The sequence below is a fragment of the Alexandromys fortis genome, unplaced genomic scaffold (assembly GCF_014885135.2).
Source record: "Alexandromys fortis isolate MF-2015 unplaced genomic scaffold, M_Fortis_MF-2015_v1.1 scaffold_14, whole genome shotgun sequence".
Taxonomy (NCBI): domain Eukaryota; kingdom Metazoa; phylum Chordata; class Mammalia; order Rodentia; family Cricetidae; genus Alexandromys; species Alexandromys fortis.
In genome coordinates, this window is record NW_026067910.1 from 16579108 (window position 1) to 16596851 (window position 17744).

Consider the following 17744-nt stretch of genomic DNA (forward strand, 5'->3'; position numbering starts at 1 on the left):
ATATGTAGTGTACTAGTAATACAGGCCACTGTATATATGTTTTTCCTGTTTATTTTTATAATACATTAATGAGATAGGCAGTATCATTGTTTCTCTTATAATGTATGACCTGACGTGAGAGAATTAATAATTTGCTTAAGTCAAAAACAGTGAGGATGGGATGGCATCTGTTATTTGCATGTCAGGTTGTTTAAATATGCATCCAATTCCTGTTTCACGATATCCCTACAAACAAAGGTAAGAATGCAAGCCACATGTTCACAGCTGATAGATTAATGGTGTCTATACATTGCTGCAGAGGACGTACAACATTTCACTCCAGAGACATCACTACTGGTATGATGTAGCCCCAGAAGCACAGGCTCAAAGTGTTTGCCAGTACTATGGATAAGATCCATCCAATATTACCTTACATAAAGCTGAAAAGAGTTCTAATGTTTTGAATGATAGATAACATGCTAGCAGGTGACCTTATGACCCACAAGTGACAATATGAAATTAGCAGGAAAAAAAATTAATTCAGTTCACCTGTTCATTTGTTCTTATGGCTTTTGCTACTAAGTATTTCCAATATGCCTATCTAATGGTAGGTGCTGGGCTATGAAGATGAGGATGATAGCAGCATATATAATATTAATTCGTATGATCTAGATGTGCTAATTAGACTGTAGATACACTAGGTACCCATACTGGGCATTGCTGCTTGTACAAGTTCCAGAAATGAAGGCCAGAAAGACATTTATGGTGTTTCCAAATCTCAGCAAAACACCTATAATCCCCCGTGTTTTAAAAGAAACTCTGAGTAGCTAGGATTGCTAAAGGCTTAGCTTATAGCAAAAGATTTAGGAAGTAATGGTGTACTTAGATATTTGAGCATCTTCCCTGGAGGATGGGAATTAGACTTAATCAGCCCAGCTTCAGAAGGCAGAACTCAGATTACTGCCACTAGACAAGAATCAAGCAAATGTTCAGATGGTACTAGAAAAATTCCATTGCTGACAGTTGTGTTAGGTGAAGAGAGACCTCCCTTATGGGGTCTGTGCATTTTGTGGTACCAGAAAAAAGGCTTAGGAAGTATCCTTATAGTGTCAGATTATGTTCAGTTACTTCTCACCTTAAGTCTGAAATGCCGCACGATTGGGTTATATTTATTGGCTATGGTAGAAGTCACATGAACCACCTGCAATCCAGCATGTAATGCAAGCATGCAGAATTTACATATTCTAATGTACTATGGAAGAAACACTAATGTGTAAACTCTGTGAATGTGTTTAAGCCTATTAGGTATTCATAATATATACATTTCCTTATGCAAAAATTTCTATATAGGAGAAAATATGAGTCAAAGTTTCTAAAGTAGCCATATGATTTATACGCTCTGTTTACAAAACTAGTCAGACTGCCTTATTCACTTAACCAAGTATAGTGTGTCAGTGTATCTGTGAAGGATGGAAATTCCAGAGAAGGTTAAAATACACTGGTTTTCTTGGTAAGCAAATAATGTTAGATTTCAGATTGAAGAAAAATAAGACCTCTTTGGGCCTCTGTATTTTTAGTATCAATCACTATATTCAAGCAATAATTTCAGTTGTTACTGATATAACTAGATTACATAAAAACACAATTATTTTGTTGCAAAAGCCAAATTGCTCAAGACTGTTATTGAATAATTTGTCTTTGGGGCATATTTATTTTGTAATTATGAAATGTGATCTTCCTACCTTCCCTAGGAAACACATTCCTTCAATGGCTTGTTAGATAATCTGAGCCCAAAATGCACATGTAATTGTTTTGTTCTGGAATCATTCTCTCTCAGAGTGTTACCATGAAACACAGAAAGGCTTTGTTTAACTGCAAAGATATGTAGATTATTCTGGATGGCCACGAAGGAAGGAGTGTGGCATTTACATCAGCATCATAATGCAGGAAGTCATTTTGTCCTGCTGACCATTTTTCTGTTTTTATTAGATGTGACACCTGTCCTTTCCCATATTAAAAATCTTGACCCATCTTCTCCATGTTGCCCAGAGCATGGCTCTTTCATCCTGTCATGTAGATTAGTTGTGGCATGCTAATGCTGTTTCAATTGCTCTGTTAAACTAGAAGAAGCTGCTAAGCCATCTTTAGGACACCAAAAAAAAAAAAAATGCTAAGGAGAGAAGAAGACATTTGACATATGAGCAGACATGAACTATCCAGGTAAAAAGATAAAATGATATTAACTGAGCAAAGGATTTACAAACCAAAGTCCTAGAGATAGGGGAGAGGATCCATAAGTAAGGACTCCTGCGGGCTAGCTCAGTGTACATAGGCAGCACTGACTGGACGTGAGGCTGGAGAGGAAAGTGTATATCTACATATATCTTGCTATTGAGTTATGCTTTTCAGCATTTCTTTTTAGGATATGAAGGAATAAACCATTGCTCTGACTACTCCAAATCCTGTCTTGCAAAACTAAGCTCTTAGAAATCCAGCTCTAATTTTTCCCTCTCAACTCTCAAGTGTCTTGTTTTTTTTTTACACTTTTGTGCTCTCTAATTGTCAGCATTTTTTAAATTCCTAAAGCAGATATAAATTCACCAAGGTAGGATTTTATTTTGTACTTTTCTTTCCTCATTTGAGTGCCTTATGAATACATCTGCCTATAGCCATACTGATTGCTGTTTGTGAAATATGATTCTACGTGGTGAGAATTTTTACACCAAAACTATCTTACTCTACACCACTTCGCATTTCTTTATGAAAATGCCTTTGAATATACTAGTGGAATACCTTCATTATGGAAGCATGATAAGGAAATATTGACCAAAGTTTGCAGCATCAAATTGAGCTTTCTATACTGGTAAAGAATGAACAACATTATGCAGGGAGTAGATAAATAGCATTCATATGTAGTAACAAGGCTGACCATTTTTGTGTGCATTGTCTCTTAATACATCTACTAAATCTATAGTTAAACCAAGACTTCCCCCAACAGACATGCACCAGGGCCCTGGTCTTTTAGCATTTTCCCCAACTCCTCATAGAACTAAAATTTGAGATGTACTTAAATTTGTATTTGCTAATTTTGAATGTACACAGAAATAGATTTAGGTAAAAACAGAAGCTCTTATTGATAATGTAGCTACCACACTTGGCATCACTTTCTTAAATAAAAAAGTATCTTTAAAGCTACTGGAATCAAGAACTGATAACTGCAAGCTTTCTCTCTCCCTCCCCCTCTCCCTCTTTCTCTGTCCATATTGCTGTGGAACTTTATGACACAGTACATTGTAACTTCTTGTACGTGAAAAGCAACCATTCCTCCATTTTCTTTTACAGAACTGTCAGCATCACACTGCTGGTGATTTCTGTGAACGATGTGCCCTTGGCTACTATGGAATTGTCAGGGGATTGCCCAATGACTGTCAACCATGTGCTTGTCCTCTGATTTCTCCCAGCAACAAGTAAGATTGATACATATAAGCATATTTTCCCATTAGTAATTCCATCTGCCTGGAACATAGACTGTTTATGATTTGCCAATTTTTTCAGTAGACAACAAAATATTACAAGCCACAGATTTTTAAAAATATGATAAAAACACTACCAAAATCAGTATGTAGACATCCTATGATTCATTTTTCTTTTAAAACCTTCCTGCAAGTAAATAATACTTATTAATAAAATGTAAATATCAATATTGACATTGTATTTGTATCTGAGACAAGTGATGCGTGTTCAAACACATAGTTTTATGAATACTCAGTTCTAGCGTGAGCTTGCACTTTATACTCTGAAGGATTGCCGGAGTGAATACCAAATCACATTTGTGGCTGGTTCATTTCATTATATATGTTAGAGTCAATATTGGGAAATAATTACCAAAAAAGGCAATTGAACATGGCCAATGAAATTTGGGAACTTACTAATAAGCTTTTTATAAAACGTCAATATCAGTTAGGAGCACAGACCCCTTTCTGTCCATATAGTTTGAGCTGGGTACCATGGAAACACCACCACAAAGGGAAAAGTGGTGAAGTATCCATTTTTTCATGCTGTTGGAGCCTTCTGCCTTGGTTTATATCAACTTTTGTTGCAAACCCCACAATGTTTTTATCTACCTTTTTGATAAGACTATCTGGACTTTCTATTAGGTGACTTGTGTACTTCAATCTCTACGTGAGAAAGTCATTTTCTTCTAAGAATTTGTTTTTTAAAAGAAGGTTTGACAGTTTGTCTAGAACTGAAATTCTGGATGCCTTAAGTGTAAAAGAACCATGAAGCCTTGCAGACAAAATGAACTTCCACTGACACACATTTATCTTTAGCTTTGTATGCGTCCTGAAAACAGTTACGTACAAATTACCCCCCTTTCCTCTGCACGAGTATAATTCTTTCCAGGATGTCAAGCATAAATTGTTAGGTATAGTGGATATTGATGAAGATAAAATATATGATCTCATTGTTCAAGTACAAAATGATAGGTGTATGAAATGGAAAATTGTTTCTTTATTTCCCTTTCCCAACTCTCCCTCTGGTGTCCATACTTAAACAAGGGATGCCATTTATTTCGTTGTTTATTAAAATGTGAGCCATTTGAATTAAAAATAATCAATAATAATTCCCTTTTGGTTATACTGTAATACTCGCAGCTACAGAGATGGTAAAATAGAATTTTGTCATTTCTTAGAGAAGCTTTTTATAAAATATTGGGATAAAAACAATGGTCACAGAATTCAAAGTCACAAATACCATTCTCAATTGTGAAAGAGTCCAGAATATGTCAGAGGAAGAATAGATTGTTTTTTGTAGGTTTGTGTAGTAAGAAATTATATGCAGAGGTGCTTAGAAAACAAAACGCAAGGCATGCTTCAGAGCTAGTAAGCCTCAGTTTGGAGTGTGGGGTCTAAAGGACTCTGCAATTACTGCTGAAGATGGCCAGGAGAACGGAGACTGTATCAGAGAAGTCTTTGAGGGCCAATCTATACAATGACTGTTTAACTTCCTATGTTAATTTAAAACATAGTTTTCTTCTATTTAAAAAAAGAACTTATTTGATCAGAGCTACAATTTTAGAAAGCCTTCTATGTTAGAACTGAATACAATAAAACGAAGCAGGTGAAGAAGAAAAGCAGAGTCCAATCAAAGGGAGGTTGCGCTAGTGCAGGCAAGAGGTAATGAGAGCTGGAAGCCAAGTAACAATCATAGGAGGGCAACAGTCACAGGGAGGAGTGTGAGAAACTTGTTACACACAGCGCTGCACGACTGATGGATAATTAGGGATAAGAAGAGAGAGTCCAGGCAAGAGTTGAGGACTGATGGCTTTAGCCATCTTGGCCCCCAAATGCTGGAGCCATGAACTCACCCAGGAATATCGGGAGAGAACTGCTGCTGAAGACAGGTAATTTATGGTTTAAATGGGTTCAAATTGATGTGAAAGCTCTGTCAAAATAGAAATATGCAAATAGCTGCACGGAATGGAAATCTGAAAATTGCAGGAGCAGATGAAGGGAGAAATATGTTAATAAATGAATTAAAGTCAGATTGCATTTCCCAGGTTGTTGCTCCCCAAGGGAAGCACATAGAAAGAAGGCAAAATGGGGCTTCTTTAAGTGATAGAAGTCTTCATTCCCAGAAAATGAAATACAAATGCAGGGGAGAAGCCAGACAGACCAGAACCTTGGGCAGTATTGTCACTGGCACCAAGAGAAAGACGAGCAACACCTAGCAAGCATCTAGCATTGTTCTCTCTGTTCTCTCAAAGGAGACTGGGCAAATGTAGCAGCTTCTAAGTGGGGGCATGACTACTGAAAGTTGACAATAGTGGAAGTGAACTTTAAATAGAAAGAAGTTTTAGGAAACCCCGCCAGTTTTAAGAAATTACACAGATACAATACCAGCTTGGTTGGTTAGCAGAATCAACAAAACATTTTATTCATATTTTTATTTTATAATTTGGTTTGTACTATCTGTAGAAATTTTATATCAAGGAACCCTAAAGACTCAAAACATCATCATTGCACGCCAAATGGCATTCAGACTTTATCAACCACAACCATAAGTCACCCTTTTTAAATATCACAGCCTACATATGGACACCCAAATATGCATGCGTGTATCCCACCACTTATTCAATTTTCTCATCATACATTTTTAGAAAACTCCTGGTCAATTTCATGACCCACTAATCTCACCAGCTGTAGCTTGGAACACATTAGCCCAATTAACAAAAAGATCTACGGACAGTAAGAAGGTTAAGAGGCAAAGTAGAAAAGCTAGTCAGGGCAAAGAGGGGCACTTTTTTTTCCCAGAGTGTGAAAATAAATTCTAAGCTACAGATGGGAGAGGTGAAATGTCTTATTCTAGTAACTTCAGTATGTAGTCCATAAGAAATAAAAGGTAAGGAAGATACAGTGATGGCCAGCTCACGGCCACAGCATTTGCTTCTTTCTCTCATATCAAATCAATTACTTTAAATCTTCAGCAGTTTGACTCAGTGGCACCATTTACTCACTGTGGGGTGTTCTACCACGCACACCCAAGGAAAGGGCAGACGTGAAGGCAGCATCAGAAACCTAGTTGGGGGGGAGGCAAAAAAAAAAGAAAAAAAAAAAAAGAAACCTAGTTCAGCCTGTCTTTGCAAGCTATGGCCCGTAGCACCTTTCCACGTGATATCCATGTTACAGCTGCTTGCTTATTTCTGAACATCATAGAAATCTTGGTTCTCACAAAGACCTGAGATAAAGTGTATAATATCCAGTGCAGTTCTCAGAATCCAGTTGAAGGACCACTTCTGTTGCAATCATTTCCACCAGCCCAGCATGCCTTAGTACTTTTTCATGCCGCTAATGCATGGTACATCATGTCTTGACTTCAACCAGATGCTCTTTCAGATACTGAAATCCTGAATAAGAGAGAAAACATGTACATGTGTCCTATCCTACCTTTGTGTATGGATTACACATAACTGTGCATTCCATGAAGATAAAGGTATGTTAGCTATTTCTTTGGCCAACAAATCTTTAATTCAATGCTATCTTCCTCATGTTGGGAATATATATAAGCAAGAAAAATAATCCTATTTCTTGCTCTATCACATCTTGTATTTTTCAAAAGTAAGACAGTGAGCAAAGAGACATGTAATGGAATATATATGTTAAGACAGTGCTTCCAGGAAAAAGCAAGTAGCCGCAAAGGATGGGTTTGCAACATTTTCAGTAAGGGTTAGTGACCTGCACACACATTTGTGGCTGATGCAGTGATGTGGATGAAGTAGAAGAATGAGCCTCTGGAGGAGCAGCAAGATTAGACCACCTGACTTCAGCAGGCCTCTGCCTGACCCCTAACTGGCAGAGACCAGGTAAACGTGACTGGAGTGGAGTGAATGCAGAAGACAGCAGAAAGGTGAATGCTAGCAATTTCAGGGAGGTCAGAGGCAGCACGGTATAGAATAATGTGATGAAGCCACCGAGAGCAGCTCTGGTGACATTTATACATCAAACAACATTTTGATGGAGTACAAAAGTAGGGGACGGCATTGCACTGTGCATTTAGCACGGGAGATAGAAGCATAACCATAAAGTGCATTTTTTTTTTTCACAAGAAGAGAAAAATCAGCTTTATATGTTAGAGTCTACGCAGTGTATAAAGCTCTCAGGATGAAGGAAGTTGCTTAGAAATCACATCTTTTAAATCACATTAACAGATGAAGACCACGACATAGATGTAGTCAAGAAGCAGCCTACAAGCAGGGATCAAAACCAGAAGGAAGTGGTACCCAGGAGGCCAGTCAGCACTGAAATCCACAGAGGGTCTCGCATAAAATGAACCCTGTAAATTTTACAAGGTGTGCGGTGGCACATTTGAAACTGGTCACCACAGGGACTGAGAAAAGGCTGGTGACTAAGAGAGACACACAAGGGTTCCAAGTAATCCTACAGAAGAGATGAGAGTCAGGGTTAGAGAGATGGGAGTAGGAGATGAGAGGAGAAAGACTGGACTCCTACATACTCCTTCCAAAGCTCTTTGAAATTCTTAAAGGAAAAATCAAAGTCCATTACAAAAACCATCATGTAGCAGTTTGTGTCAGCTCATCTAAGATTGCCACATTCCAATACTGTATTTTTAAAGACACTTATATATTCATTTATTGAAGACTTTATTACTTTACAGATATGGAATGTAATTTCATTCTATTGCCTAGTCTAGAATTGTATTTAAAATGTCTAGAATCTGCTTCCTAGACCTGTGTATGACTACCAATGGAATATGTGTGTGCATGTGCCCACACATATGTTTTCAGCCTCGAGTTTTAAGTAAAAGAACAAAAAACTTGACAGAGGTATCTGTTATGAGCTTGGGGATTCCAAGTTCTTGCGAACACACACACACACACACAAATTGGTGGGATAGCAAAACTGCAAGTAGTGGATTTATTTGCATATTTCATAAATTTCATAAAAGTTAAAATTTGGCATCCATGCACAAACCATAGATTTATATGAATTTCACACGTGTAGCTATAACAAGTTGCCACCCCAGTGATGCCCAAACCCAAGACTATGATTCTAGTATGTGTTTTGCCATATGGATCTTGGTCTGTACTTTCTATTGCTTCTTGGTATGGACAGATTTGAAAGACCTCAAACAATAAGATGGAATATATGAAGCATCACCACCTGACAGCCAGGAAGTAGTCTCTTCCTAAGTTCCCAATGCTCCATGAAGTGTTATCCAGTGGGAATGACGCACTGGTTTGAGAAAAGTTTGCTACAAAACCAAACTGTAGGATAATCTAGTTTAGTTTTTGAGTCTTATTAAGTCCTCCCTCCCCCTGCACAGCCAGGTAAAGGGCAATTCTTGAGCTGTGCTCTATGATAAGTGTGTGTGTGTGATAGGGAAGTTAGCAGTTACTTCAAAGCCTGTAGAATAGTGAGCAGGTTTTGTTCATTTTCATATAGAATGCTCTGTCTTCTCACTACACATTAAATCAAATTACTTTGTGGACTTCGTTAGAATGTTGAAATCTGGATAGACTGGGAAATGTGCTGTTGTGTTCTGTATGGAATAGCTATTCATACTCCACCTATTGAACTGCCAACTGCCAGGAGCAAGTGGACTGAGATTTCAGGGAAAAAAATTACACGGCTTTCTGTCTACTCTTTTTTTGCTTAGTTTTTAACCTGAAAGGCATTCCATGATCTCTGATCGACTATAAGACACATGCACACAAGTTCCTATCAAAATTGTCTTTGTGAGATCTTGGCTGAATATTAAATATTTACATTGATTACCTAAAATCATTTAAAAAATCCCAAAACGCTGTTATTTTTAATATGGTACCTTATTAATTCATCAAAATGGACCAATCTGTCATTAGTGGTATTTAATTGTCTTTGAAACAAATAAGAAATATATCAACATTCATAAATATATTTATCACCCCACCCTTCAAAATGTCCCAATGACCTTAATAATGGGTAGAATTACTGAATTTGACCAAATACATGATTAACATTTTATGTGTTTTTTCCCCCCCATTCAGTTTCAGCCCCTCCTGTGTGCTGGAAGGTCTGGATGACTACCGCTGTACAGCCTGCCCTCGGGGGTACGCAGGACAGTACTGCGAACGGTACGATTATCAAGGGCCATGATTCTATTCATTGTTTCTGGAATTTCATCATTTCTCTTTGAGTAATTAATGCTTCAAAACTATTTCCTTAGCTCTAGAATTGCTTCTTTAAAAAGCTGTTCGCTTTAACTTCAAGTTGAGACCTCGTGATCCCAAAAAATTCATGATTGTCTAATTTATGTTTTAGTATAAACAAAGTCAGATATAATTCTAAAAGAACAAACTGCAGGGTTTTTTTCCAAAGCTTTTTAGTAGCTATGGAAATTGAGAAGCTGATTACATTGTTCTCAGTTAGTTCACTGGCCAAAAGTGTCTAACAATAACTTCACACGTACCGTTGCTCATAGCACGATGGCCTTGTATCAGTAGGGTTTTGTATATTCTGCAGTTAGGTAATGAGGGTAGTTAATTAGTCCCACCCAGAAAACAAGGTGTTGAGCTTCTTCTTGATAGGCTATCCACTTTCTTCAAAGGCTTTTTACAAGTCAGAAAATATAAAATCTGATAAAGCACCACTAAACTGAATTTAGTTCCATGCAAATGCTAAGGGACATAATCCTAGCTTGACTATCTCTTAGGCAGTAAATTCACATCTTCCAAATACAGATTTACATGAGATCAGGAAACCAGATGTTCAGATGGTTACAGCCACCGCTGGTATTTCAGACACTGCAAGAGAACTGATACTAACCATTATCAAGAAAAACGTATTTTGTGATCTTAGTAGTGGGTAGCAATTTAGTACTTTCATTGCAATTCATGGGTTTAGCTTGGTTCCAGCAACCTAACTGGGTGCCTTTTTTCCAACTACTTAACACTGTCTTCCTGATAATGGGATGTGTAAGGACCCTGCCGGTGTCCTGCCTAGGTTCCTTCAATAGAAAGAGGTGTGGTTAGCCTGTGGCTTTACCTTCATCTTTCTCTTGGTGGCTCACAGCCAATGATTAACAGGAAAGAATGGATTTCAAAACTCTATACCCTTTGTCTCAAAGCAGATCAAATTCAGATACTCTCTTCAAATTCTAGAATTTTCCATATTTATTTATATATATAAAGCCAAGATTGAAAACTCACCTGAAATCACACTTACTTACAGTTTATCCAAAGCCTGTTTGCCCACTTCACTAGAGTTTCCTAGGAGATCCTGAAACCATAAATCATTTTTCAAAACTAAATAACCATTTGTTGTCATTTCCTATAAACTACTTAAGATCCTTTTATACAACCAGCAATGGTTATATGGACAATGGCAATGAGTGGAGTAACTAGATATAAGTTTTGTAAATTCCAATAAAATCTATATGTTTGTAAGATGCAGTCTCAAAGATCTGTATATGATAACAACACATAGTATTCATCATCTTCATAAATGTACATGAATGGTGCACCCACTCTGCCCATATCACTGAGAATTAGCAGAGATTAAACACTTTATACTACAAACACCCCAAAAGATATTCATTTATTTGGAAGATGCACACATCATTTGGGCATAGATTATAAATGATAAAGCTATATCTTCTGTATGTCTACCTCATCCTTTGGGATTATATTTAGCTGAATATTCATTTAATTCTCTTGTAAACACCAATAGGATCATGACTGAAAGCAACCCTGGATACCAATTTTATCATCTTTAGCAACTTATTATATAACAATTTTTTTATGCTGTAGCTAACTTTATAAATTGAGATTATCACTCACTATCTGCCAGAGCAGGTCTGCAGAAAAGACTAGAAAAATGTATAGCAAGGTTACAATTACTGTCTGAAGCAGAGTGATCACAGAAATCCATCATCTTAATATGCATTAATGTAGACTCAGTAGGAAATGGTAGTTCATGCAGTTTATGGATAAGCAGGATCATATACTATTAAACGTGAATGGTTTGAATTGTTTTTGCAATTCTCAGATGTTATAGCTTTGAATTTATCATCTCTAACATAAAAGCAATTAGATTATATTTCCCTTAAAAAATTGCTTCCATTCAGCTAAATTAAAGCAAAGGTCCTGGTTAAATTTTTATTGTAACCTTCCAAATAAATTTGTTCCACTTCTGAGAGCTTCTTAGATCATTTAAATCACCTTTGACCTGCCCAGTGCAGTGAGGCTCTAAAACTGCTTGTGCCTCTTGATTGTCCCTATAAAGCAGAAGCCCTTCCCTAAGCTCCATCTTCATTAGTCTTGTAATGAACCCTTGGAAGATTTAATCAAACTGAACCTGCTTAAAATGCACTCATTTCAGGTGTGGATGTTAGGAAATAACTTCAGGGGTTTTATTTAAATAATATTTTTATAGAACACTTGTTATCTGATATTAGAATGGTAATGACCAAGTCAGGCCTGGGAATACAGACCCATCCATCATGAGAGCTCCTCAGGAGGCTGAGGCAGGAGGATGGCATGTTCAAAGCCTTGTCTGGGCTACAAACTGAGTTCAAGGCCAGCCTGTACAACTTAGTGATAGCTTTTCTGAAAACGAAAAAGGAAGAGAGATTCAGAGTATAGGTTTTCATATGCAAGACCTAAAACTCAATCCATAATAGCACACACACACACACACACACACACACACACACACACACACAGCACATTTAGCAATGTGGCTTTCAGTAATCTCCATTGTTTTGTCCTTTTCCAAACTAGGTGTGCCCCAGGCTACACTGGCAGTCCAAGCAGCCCTGGAGGCTCCTGCCAAGAATGTGAGTGTGACCCTTATGGCTCCCTGCCTGTTCCTTGTGATGCAGTCACAGGCCTCTGCACGTGCCGCCCGGGAGCCACGGGAAGGAAGTGTGATGGCTGCGAACATTGGCATGCACGCGAGGGCGCCGAGTGTGTCTGTACGTATACTAACTTAGCTGCTGGTTCTGTGGGCCTGGCTTCCACGTTGGTCTCAGTTCCAGTAAGGCTGCTATTTCCTTGTTTGCAGTAGCTGTTGCTACTCAGCACCTCCTCCGAAGCTATCTACCCACCTTCCACTGTTACCATGCTGTTTTTGTCTCTGTCCCGCTGAGCCAAGCAAAGCTGAGAAAATCCTCAGCATGCTTTAGTCAGTTCATTGAAGACCTACAACAAAGCTCCTCCAGGCAAGTCTTATTTTTGCCCCTCTCAGGATTTGCCATTTTGCCTAAAGTTGGCATTGCCTTTTGTGACAGATTAAAGATCCAAGTCTATTAAATCTTTTAGAATCCTCCTGAATTTGTAATTGGCTGGGTAGGCACTATAAGCCTTGAGTTACAACTGACTTCTTTCGCCAGCTTTTACATAATGCTTTGAATCTTCATCTCAAACTATAAACCCCGGGTGCAGTTACAATTCACTCAAGTGTTTAGTTTTTCTTCCGTACAGAGTAAACAGTGGGAAGATGGTTTATTTTCTTCCTCCCTCCCCCCTCCCCTTCATCTACCTCTCTTTCTCTCTGTCTCTCATCTCTCCTGATTCTGCATTCAGTGTTGAAATTACATTGGGTACTGGAGCTTACTTACACCAATTCAAATCTAGAATAAGTTATTTATAAACCTAAAAGGAGAGTGTTGATCCATGCTATGCTTTTTCTTATGTTTGTTTTATCGCATTTTACTGCAGTCTTTACATATTTCAGTGTGTTTATGCATGACTGTTTTTCCTGTTTTCATGTCTTATATGTGCCTGACTCTGAGTTGCGTTTCGAGAACTTTCGCTTGTGTGTGCTCTGGTTTCCTTAAAAAGCTGCCTCAAAAGCTAAGGCTGGGTTTAAGATCAGCTCAACACCATAAGACTGGAGTGTTTGCGAAGATGCATTACAAAAACAAGCAAAACAAAAAACAAAAAACCAACTGGGCAGGGGACTGAAGAGATTGCTCAGAGGTTAAGAGTACTTGCTGCTCTTGCAGAAGATCCAAGTTCGATGCCAAGCCCCGTGTCAGGAGCTTCAAAACGTCGGTAACTCCAGCTCAAGGGGATTCAAAGCGCTCTTCTGGCTTCCACAGGCACCTGCACTCATGCGCGCATGCCAACACAGAAACGCACATTCCTATGCGGATATACAAAGAATTTTTAAAATCTAAAACTGGGTCTTCTTTGTAGTTCAGCTCTCTTTGACGAAAACACATAGCACTTGAAGTAAATAAGAAGGGCTATGTATGGCTACGACTCAGTGTCTGAGCCCTTATATTGCCTGCATAAAGATTCATATTCGACCTTTGCAGCACGATGGGGAAAAATAAGCAAAAATAAGTGTGAGTGTTGGTTTGAGGAAAGACTATACATGTAGTACACCAAAACGTTAGTTTGATAGTGCTGTTATTATATACATACACATATATACAGAGAGAGACACACGCACGCATGTGTGTGTGTTTGTATCCACTCTAAGTGTGTTTATCTTAAAGATAATTTTATGGGTAGACCCCAAACCAGCAAGAGAGCTTGCAGGCAAAGGTCCTTGCCACCAATTCTCACAATTTCACTCTATTCCTGAACCCCACCCAGAGGGAGAGAAGTGATTTCCACAAGTGGTCCTATGACCTGCCCGTCTGCACTGCAGCATACAGGCACACATACATAAAAGCAAGCAAACAAATAAATGCTTTCATTGTGTGCCATATATTCTACATCACTGCTTTTTAATTACTTTACGTGTATAACTGGCAAAATCATATATAGACACATTTCAACAATCTTTGAACAGTAAATAATTTTATTAATTATTCAGACATCAATTTAGAAACTGCTTGATGTGGTATGTAGAAATTGAATAGTACCACATTAAAGTCAGCAAAAGATGAAAGCAAAGGATTACTTTATAAACGTTTATTTTAAAAAGAATTGTGATTTTTCCAGTCAAGTTAGCTTCATGCTCTTTTTCTGGTGATCAGTTCTTAACTTACATATTAAAAACATGTATCATAAGAAAACTTAACTCATCACCGCTGTGTATCTCTATTTTCCACATGTTCCATCTGATATTTATTAAATCCTGACCCTTTACTGACAGGGGCACATGACTCTCGGTGTCTAGTAACATTATTTTTACAAGCAATTCTTTTGCACCTCTTGAACGTGGTGTTCACATCCATTACTGTGTCCTGGAGACTTTCATTTCCTTCTGGAATATTATAGTGATCTTTATCCCATAAAAATGTTAAATTGTGGGACTGTTGGCTATCTAGACCCCTCTTCTACATTATCAGCAGCAGTGTTGTGTAAGTTGACATTTTTTTTCTATAGCCTTCCTCCAGGCTTCGTGGACCCTCTTGCCTGCCTCCCTCTGGGCCTAGCTGCCTCCCTTCTTTAGGTTTACCCTAAGAGCTGTCACACAGAACAGGTGTAGACTTTGCTTCCTTTCTCGTCTTTTATAGTTTCTACAGTTTAGAACGAACACACTGTGCTTTTCTTATGCTGCTCCCTTCCCCCAGCTCCCAGCTCCTGCTTCGTACCCATACTTTGAAAATGACTCACGAAAACAAGACTCAGTGAGGACAAAACTCTGGCTCATTCTCAATTCTCTTTGTAAGAGACTTTTCTATCCCCCAAGCTAAATTAGATCAAGGGACCAAAGAATAGGTTGACTTGGTGTGTCTTATCTGTGGGGCCTACTTCATCACATGGGATCACAGTGGACTTTCTATTAAGTGGGGTGGGTGGGGTGAGAGTTAAGAGAAGAACCCCAGTGAGGGAGACAGAACATGAGAAGGAGACAGGAGAATGAATGTCTGTGCTGGTGTCAGTGCATGGGGTGTTGACTGCAGAAATGATAACAGCTCTGCTTGGTAGAAACTAGGTACCACACCAACTGTTTATTTGTAAGGATTATATGAGAATTTATTTTCTTCTTTTTTCTTAATTATCCAAAAAATGCAATTAAAATTGACTCATATCACATATTTAAATGTTTTTTTTAGTTTTATTTTTTATTCATTTCTAAAATTTTTCATCATGTGGTCATTGCTCATGCTACTGTATTACATAGAACATTTGCATACAAGGTTATTGCTAGGCTTCTTCAGTGTATTATTTTAGGGGAGTTGTGCATTTGTAGAAAGAATCCATAGACCCACTATTTGCTTAACAAAAGATATAAATTTATGCTTTAGAATTTGGACAAAGCAGAATGAATGAAGAAACCATAATTTGCCTGTCGCTGCCTAAATTTCTATAAATGTCTGTTAGTTGTTTATGGGCGTCATTGGCCAGAAAGCCAAGAGAGGACTTTCCTGTAAATAAAAAGGACTTTCCTATTCCTGGTGTGCTGGTGAATACTTGTAACCGAGCGCTTGGGGACAACAGACAAGAACATCAGCAGTTCAAGGTCATCCTTGGCTACTTTGCAAGTTTGAATACAACCTGGATTTCATGGGACCCTGACTCAAAAACAGAAGTTAAGAGCTAGGAGATTAGAGAATTTCCTACCAAATACAATCATTTTATATATTATATTTACATTATAATAATGCTAAATTTACATGATATTCTTTTCATTAGGTAAAATGGAGACCCCAGAGTCTCTCAGTAAGCTGATATTAGCCCCATCACAATGATTAACTCTACCAAACAAAATCCATAGAAGGTACTACTGAATCCCAAGTACGTTCAGGTTCCTAGTTTAGACATCAGGCATCCCCCAAAGCATTCCTCTCACCACCAAGAGGTTCATCTCTCCATACACTCCTCTTTGTTCTTGCAGCATATCTGTACATATTACTGAGAGCTGCTTTTGGCCCTCAGCTCCCTGGCGACTAACATAAAAGGAATTCAGACAAGACACACAGAGTATAGTGTAGAAAATAAGTAAGGTGTAAGAGAAGAACATGAAACTCACTAGGATGAGGTTGAACAACAACCAGAAAAACTATTTTAACTCGCGTGTTAGATGGGCTTTAGGTTATTTGTTTTTCAAAAATATTTCACTGAATTTGGAAATTTCCATTTATTTATTTATTTATTTATTTATTTATTGTGTGTGTGTGTGCCTGTGTGTACTTGTGTGTACATGTGTGGGTGCATAAGGGCCACAGCATGTGTACAGAGGTCAGAGAACAACTTTCAGAAACTGCTTTCTCTCTCCACCTTGTGAATCTAGATGATCAAACTCATACTGATAAGTTTGTGAGCAAATGCCTTTACCTGCTGAGCCTTCTTATCATCCATGGGTCATTCTTCTTTGCTCTCTCTTTCTTAGGGGCTGTCTCTAAGTTTTAAGATCTCATATATTTAATTAAGACCCATACATATTCATCAGAAGTTGTCCACAGAGTCTTGCTTCTTTGAACTGGAAAAGATACATTAGACTGGTACTTAGACTAATTTCATCCCTTTTCTTTTTTCTTGTCTTTAAGCGTCAAGCCCAGATGTTTCTTTGCACGCTATTCTGACATTCCACTACTGAGCTACATCCCAGCCCAAATTTATCAGTTTAAAGCAAATAAAAAAGGAGTTACTTAAGACAGCTGAACAATTTTATTCCTTAGGTGTATTTGTGAGTTCTGAATATTTTATTGTAACGCTCACAACAGGATTTCTGTTTAGTAAGCTGAAATACACAAATACATCTTCCTCTCTAAACCCTCATTTATAATTGACATGTCATCCTCCAAAAGGAGAGTATCCACCTTCCCTGAAATTTGAAAATGAATGAGAAATCCATGATGTACTCAATGCAAAAAGTTTTGTAGGTGAAACCTAAAACTTGATTTGTTCATGTTCTATTTTCTTAAAATTCGTAGTTAGCAGAATAACTTATACAATGTTTAAAATAGACCATGAGTGACAGAGTAAAATATAGAACACTCCCGGCAAAGTGCAATCGAAAATAGTAACTTTGGCAAAATGTTACTCCATAGAATGTACCCAAGATACTATCTCATGTCATATAAATATCAAATTCGTGCCTACTGTTATAGTCACTGCATAAGAGATATCTGTGATGTGTATTTGCTTACTTATATCACAGCTTATTTAAAATATGCCATATAAAATGATGCCCCTCTTATCAGTATTGCAGCAGCAATCACGAAGTGTTCTAGATTCTGCAGTTCTGCATAGACACAATGAAGGTACTTCTCTTTATACCTTGTTTCGCATTTGTTTCTTTAGTGGTGAGATGCTGCACATGCTATGAAATTTGTGTGGATGTCAGAGGACAACGTGACAC

At 37.9% G+C, this 17744-nt stretch overlaps 1 protein-coding gene across 1 annotated transcript in view; it reads left to right on the forward strand.

The window, feature by feature from the left end:
* The window catches only part of Lama2 (laminin subunit alpha 2), a 586091-nt gene that overhangs the window by 408052 nt on the left and 160295 nt on the right, over nucleotides 1-17744 (forward strand). The window contains exons 30-32 of the mRNA XM_050138074.1: nucleotides 3322-3446; nucleotides 9527-9613; nucleotides 12260-12453. Of these exons, the coding sequence (XP_049994031.1) occupies nucleotides 3322-3446; nucleotides 9527-9613; nucleotides 12260-12453 (406 nt within the window). The remainder of the gene's footprint in view (nucleotides 1-3321; nucleotides 3447-9526; nucleotides 9614-12259; nucleotides 12454-17744) is intronic.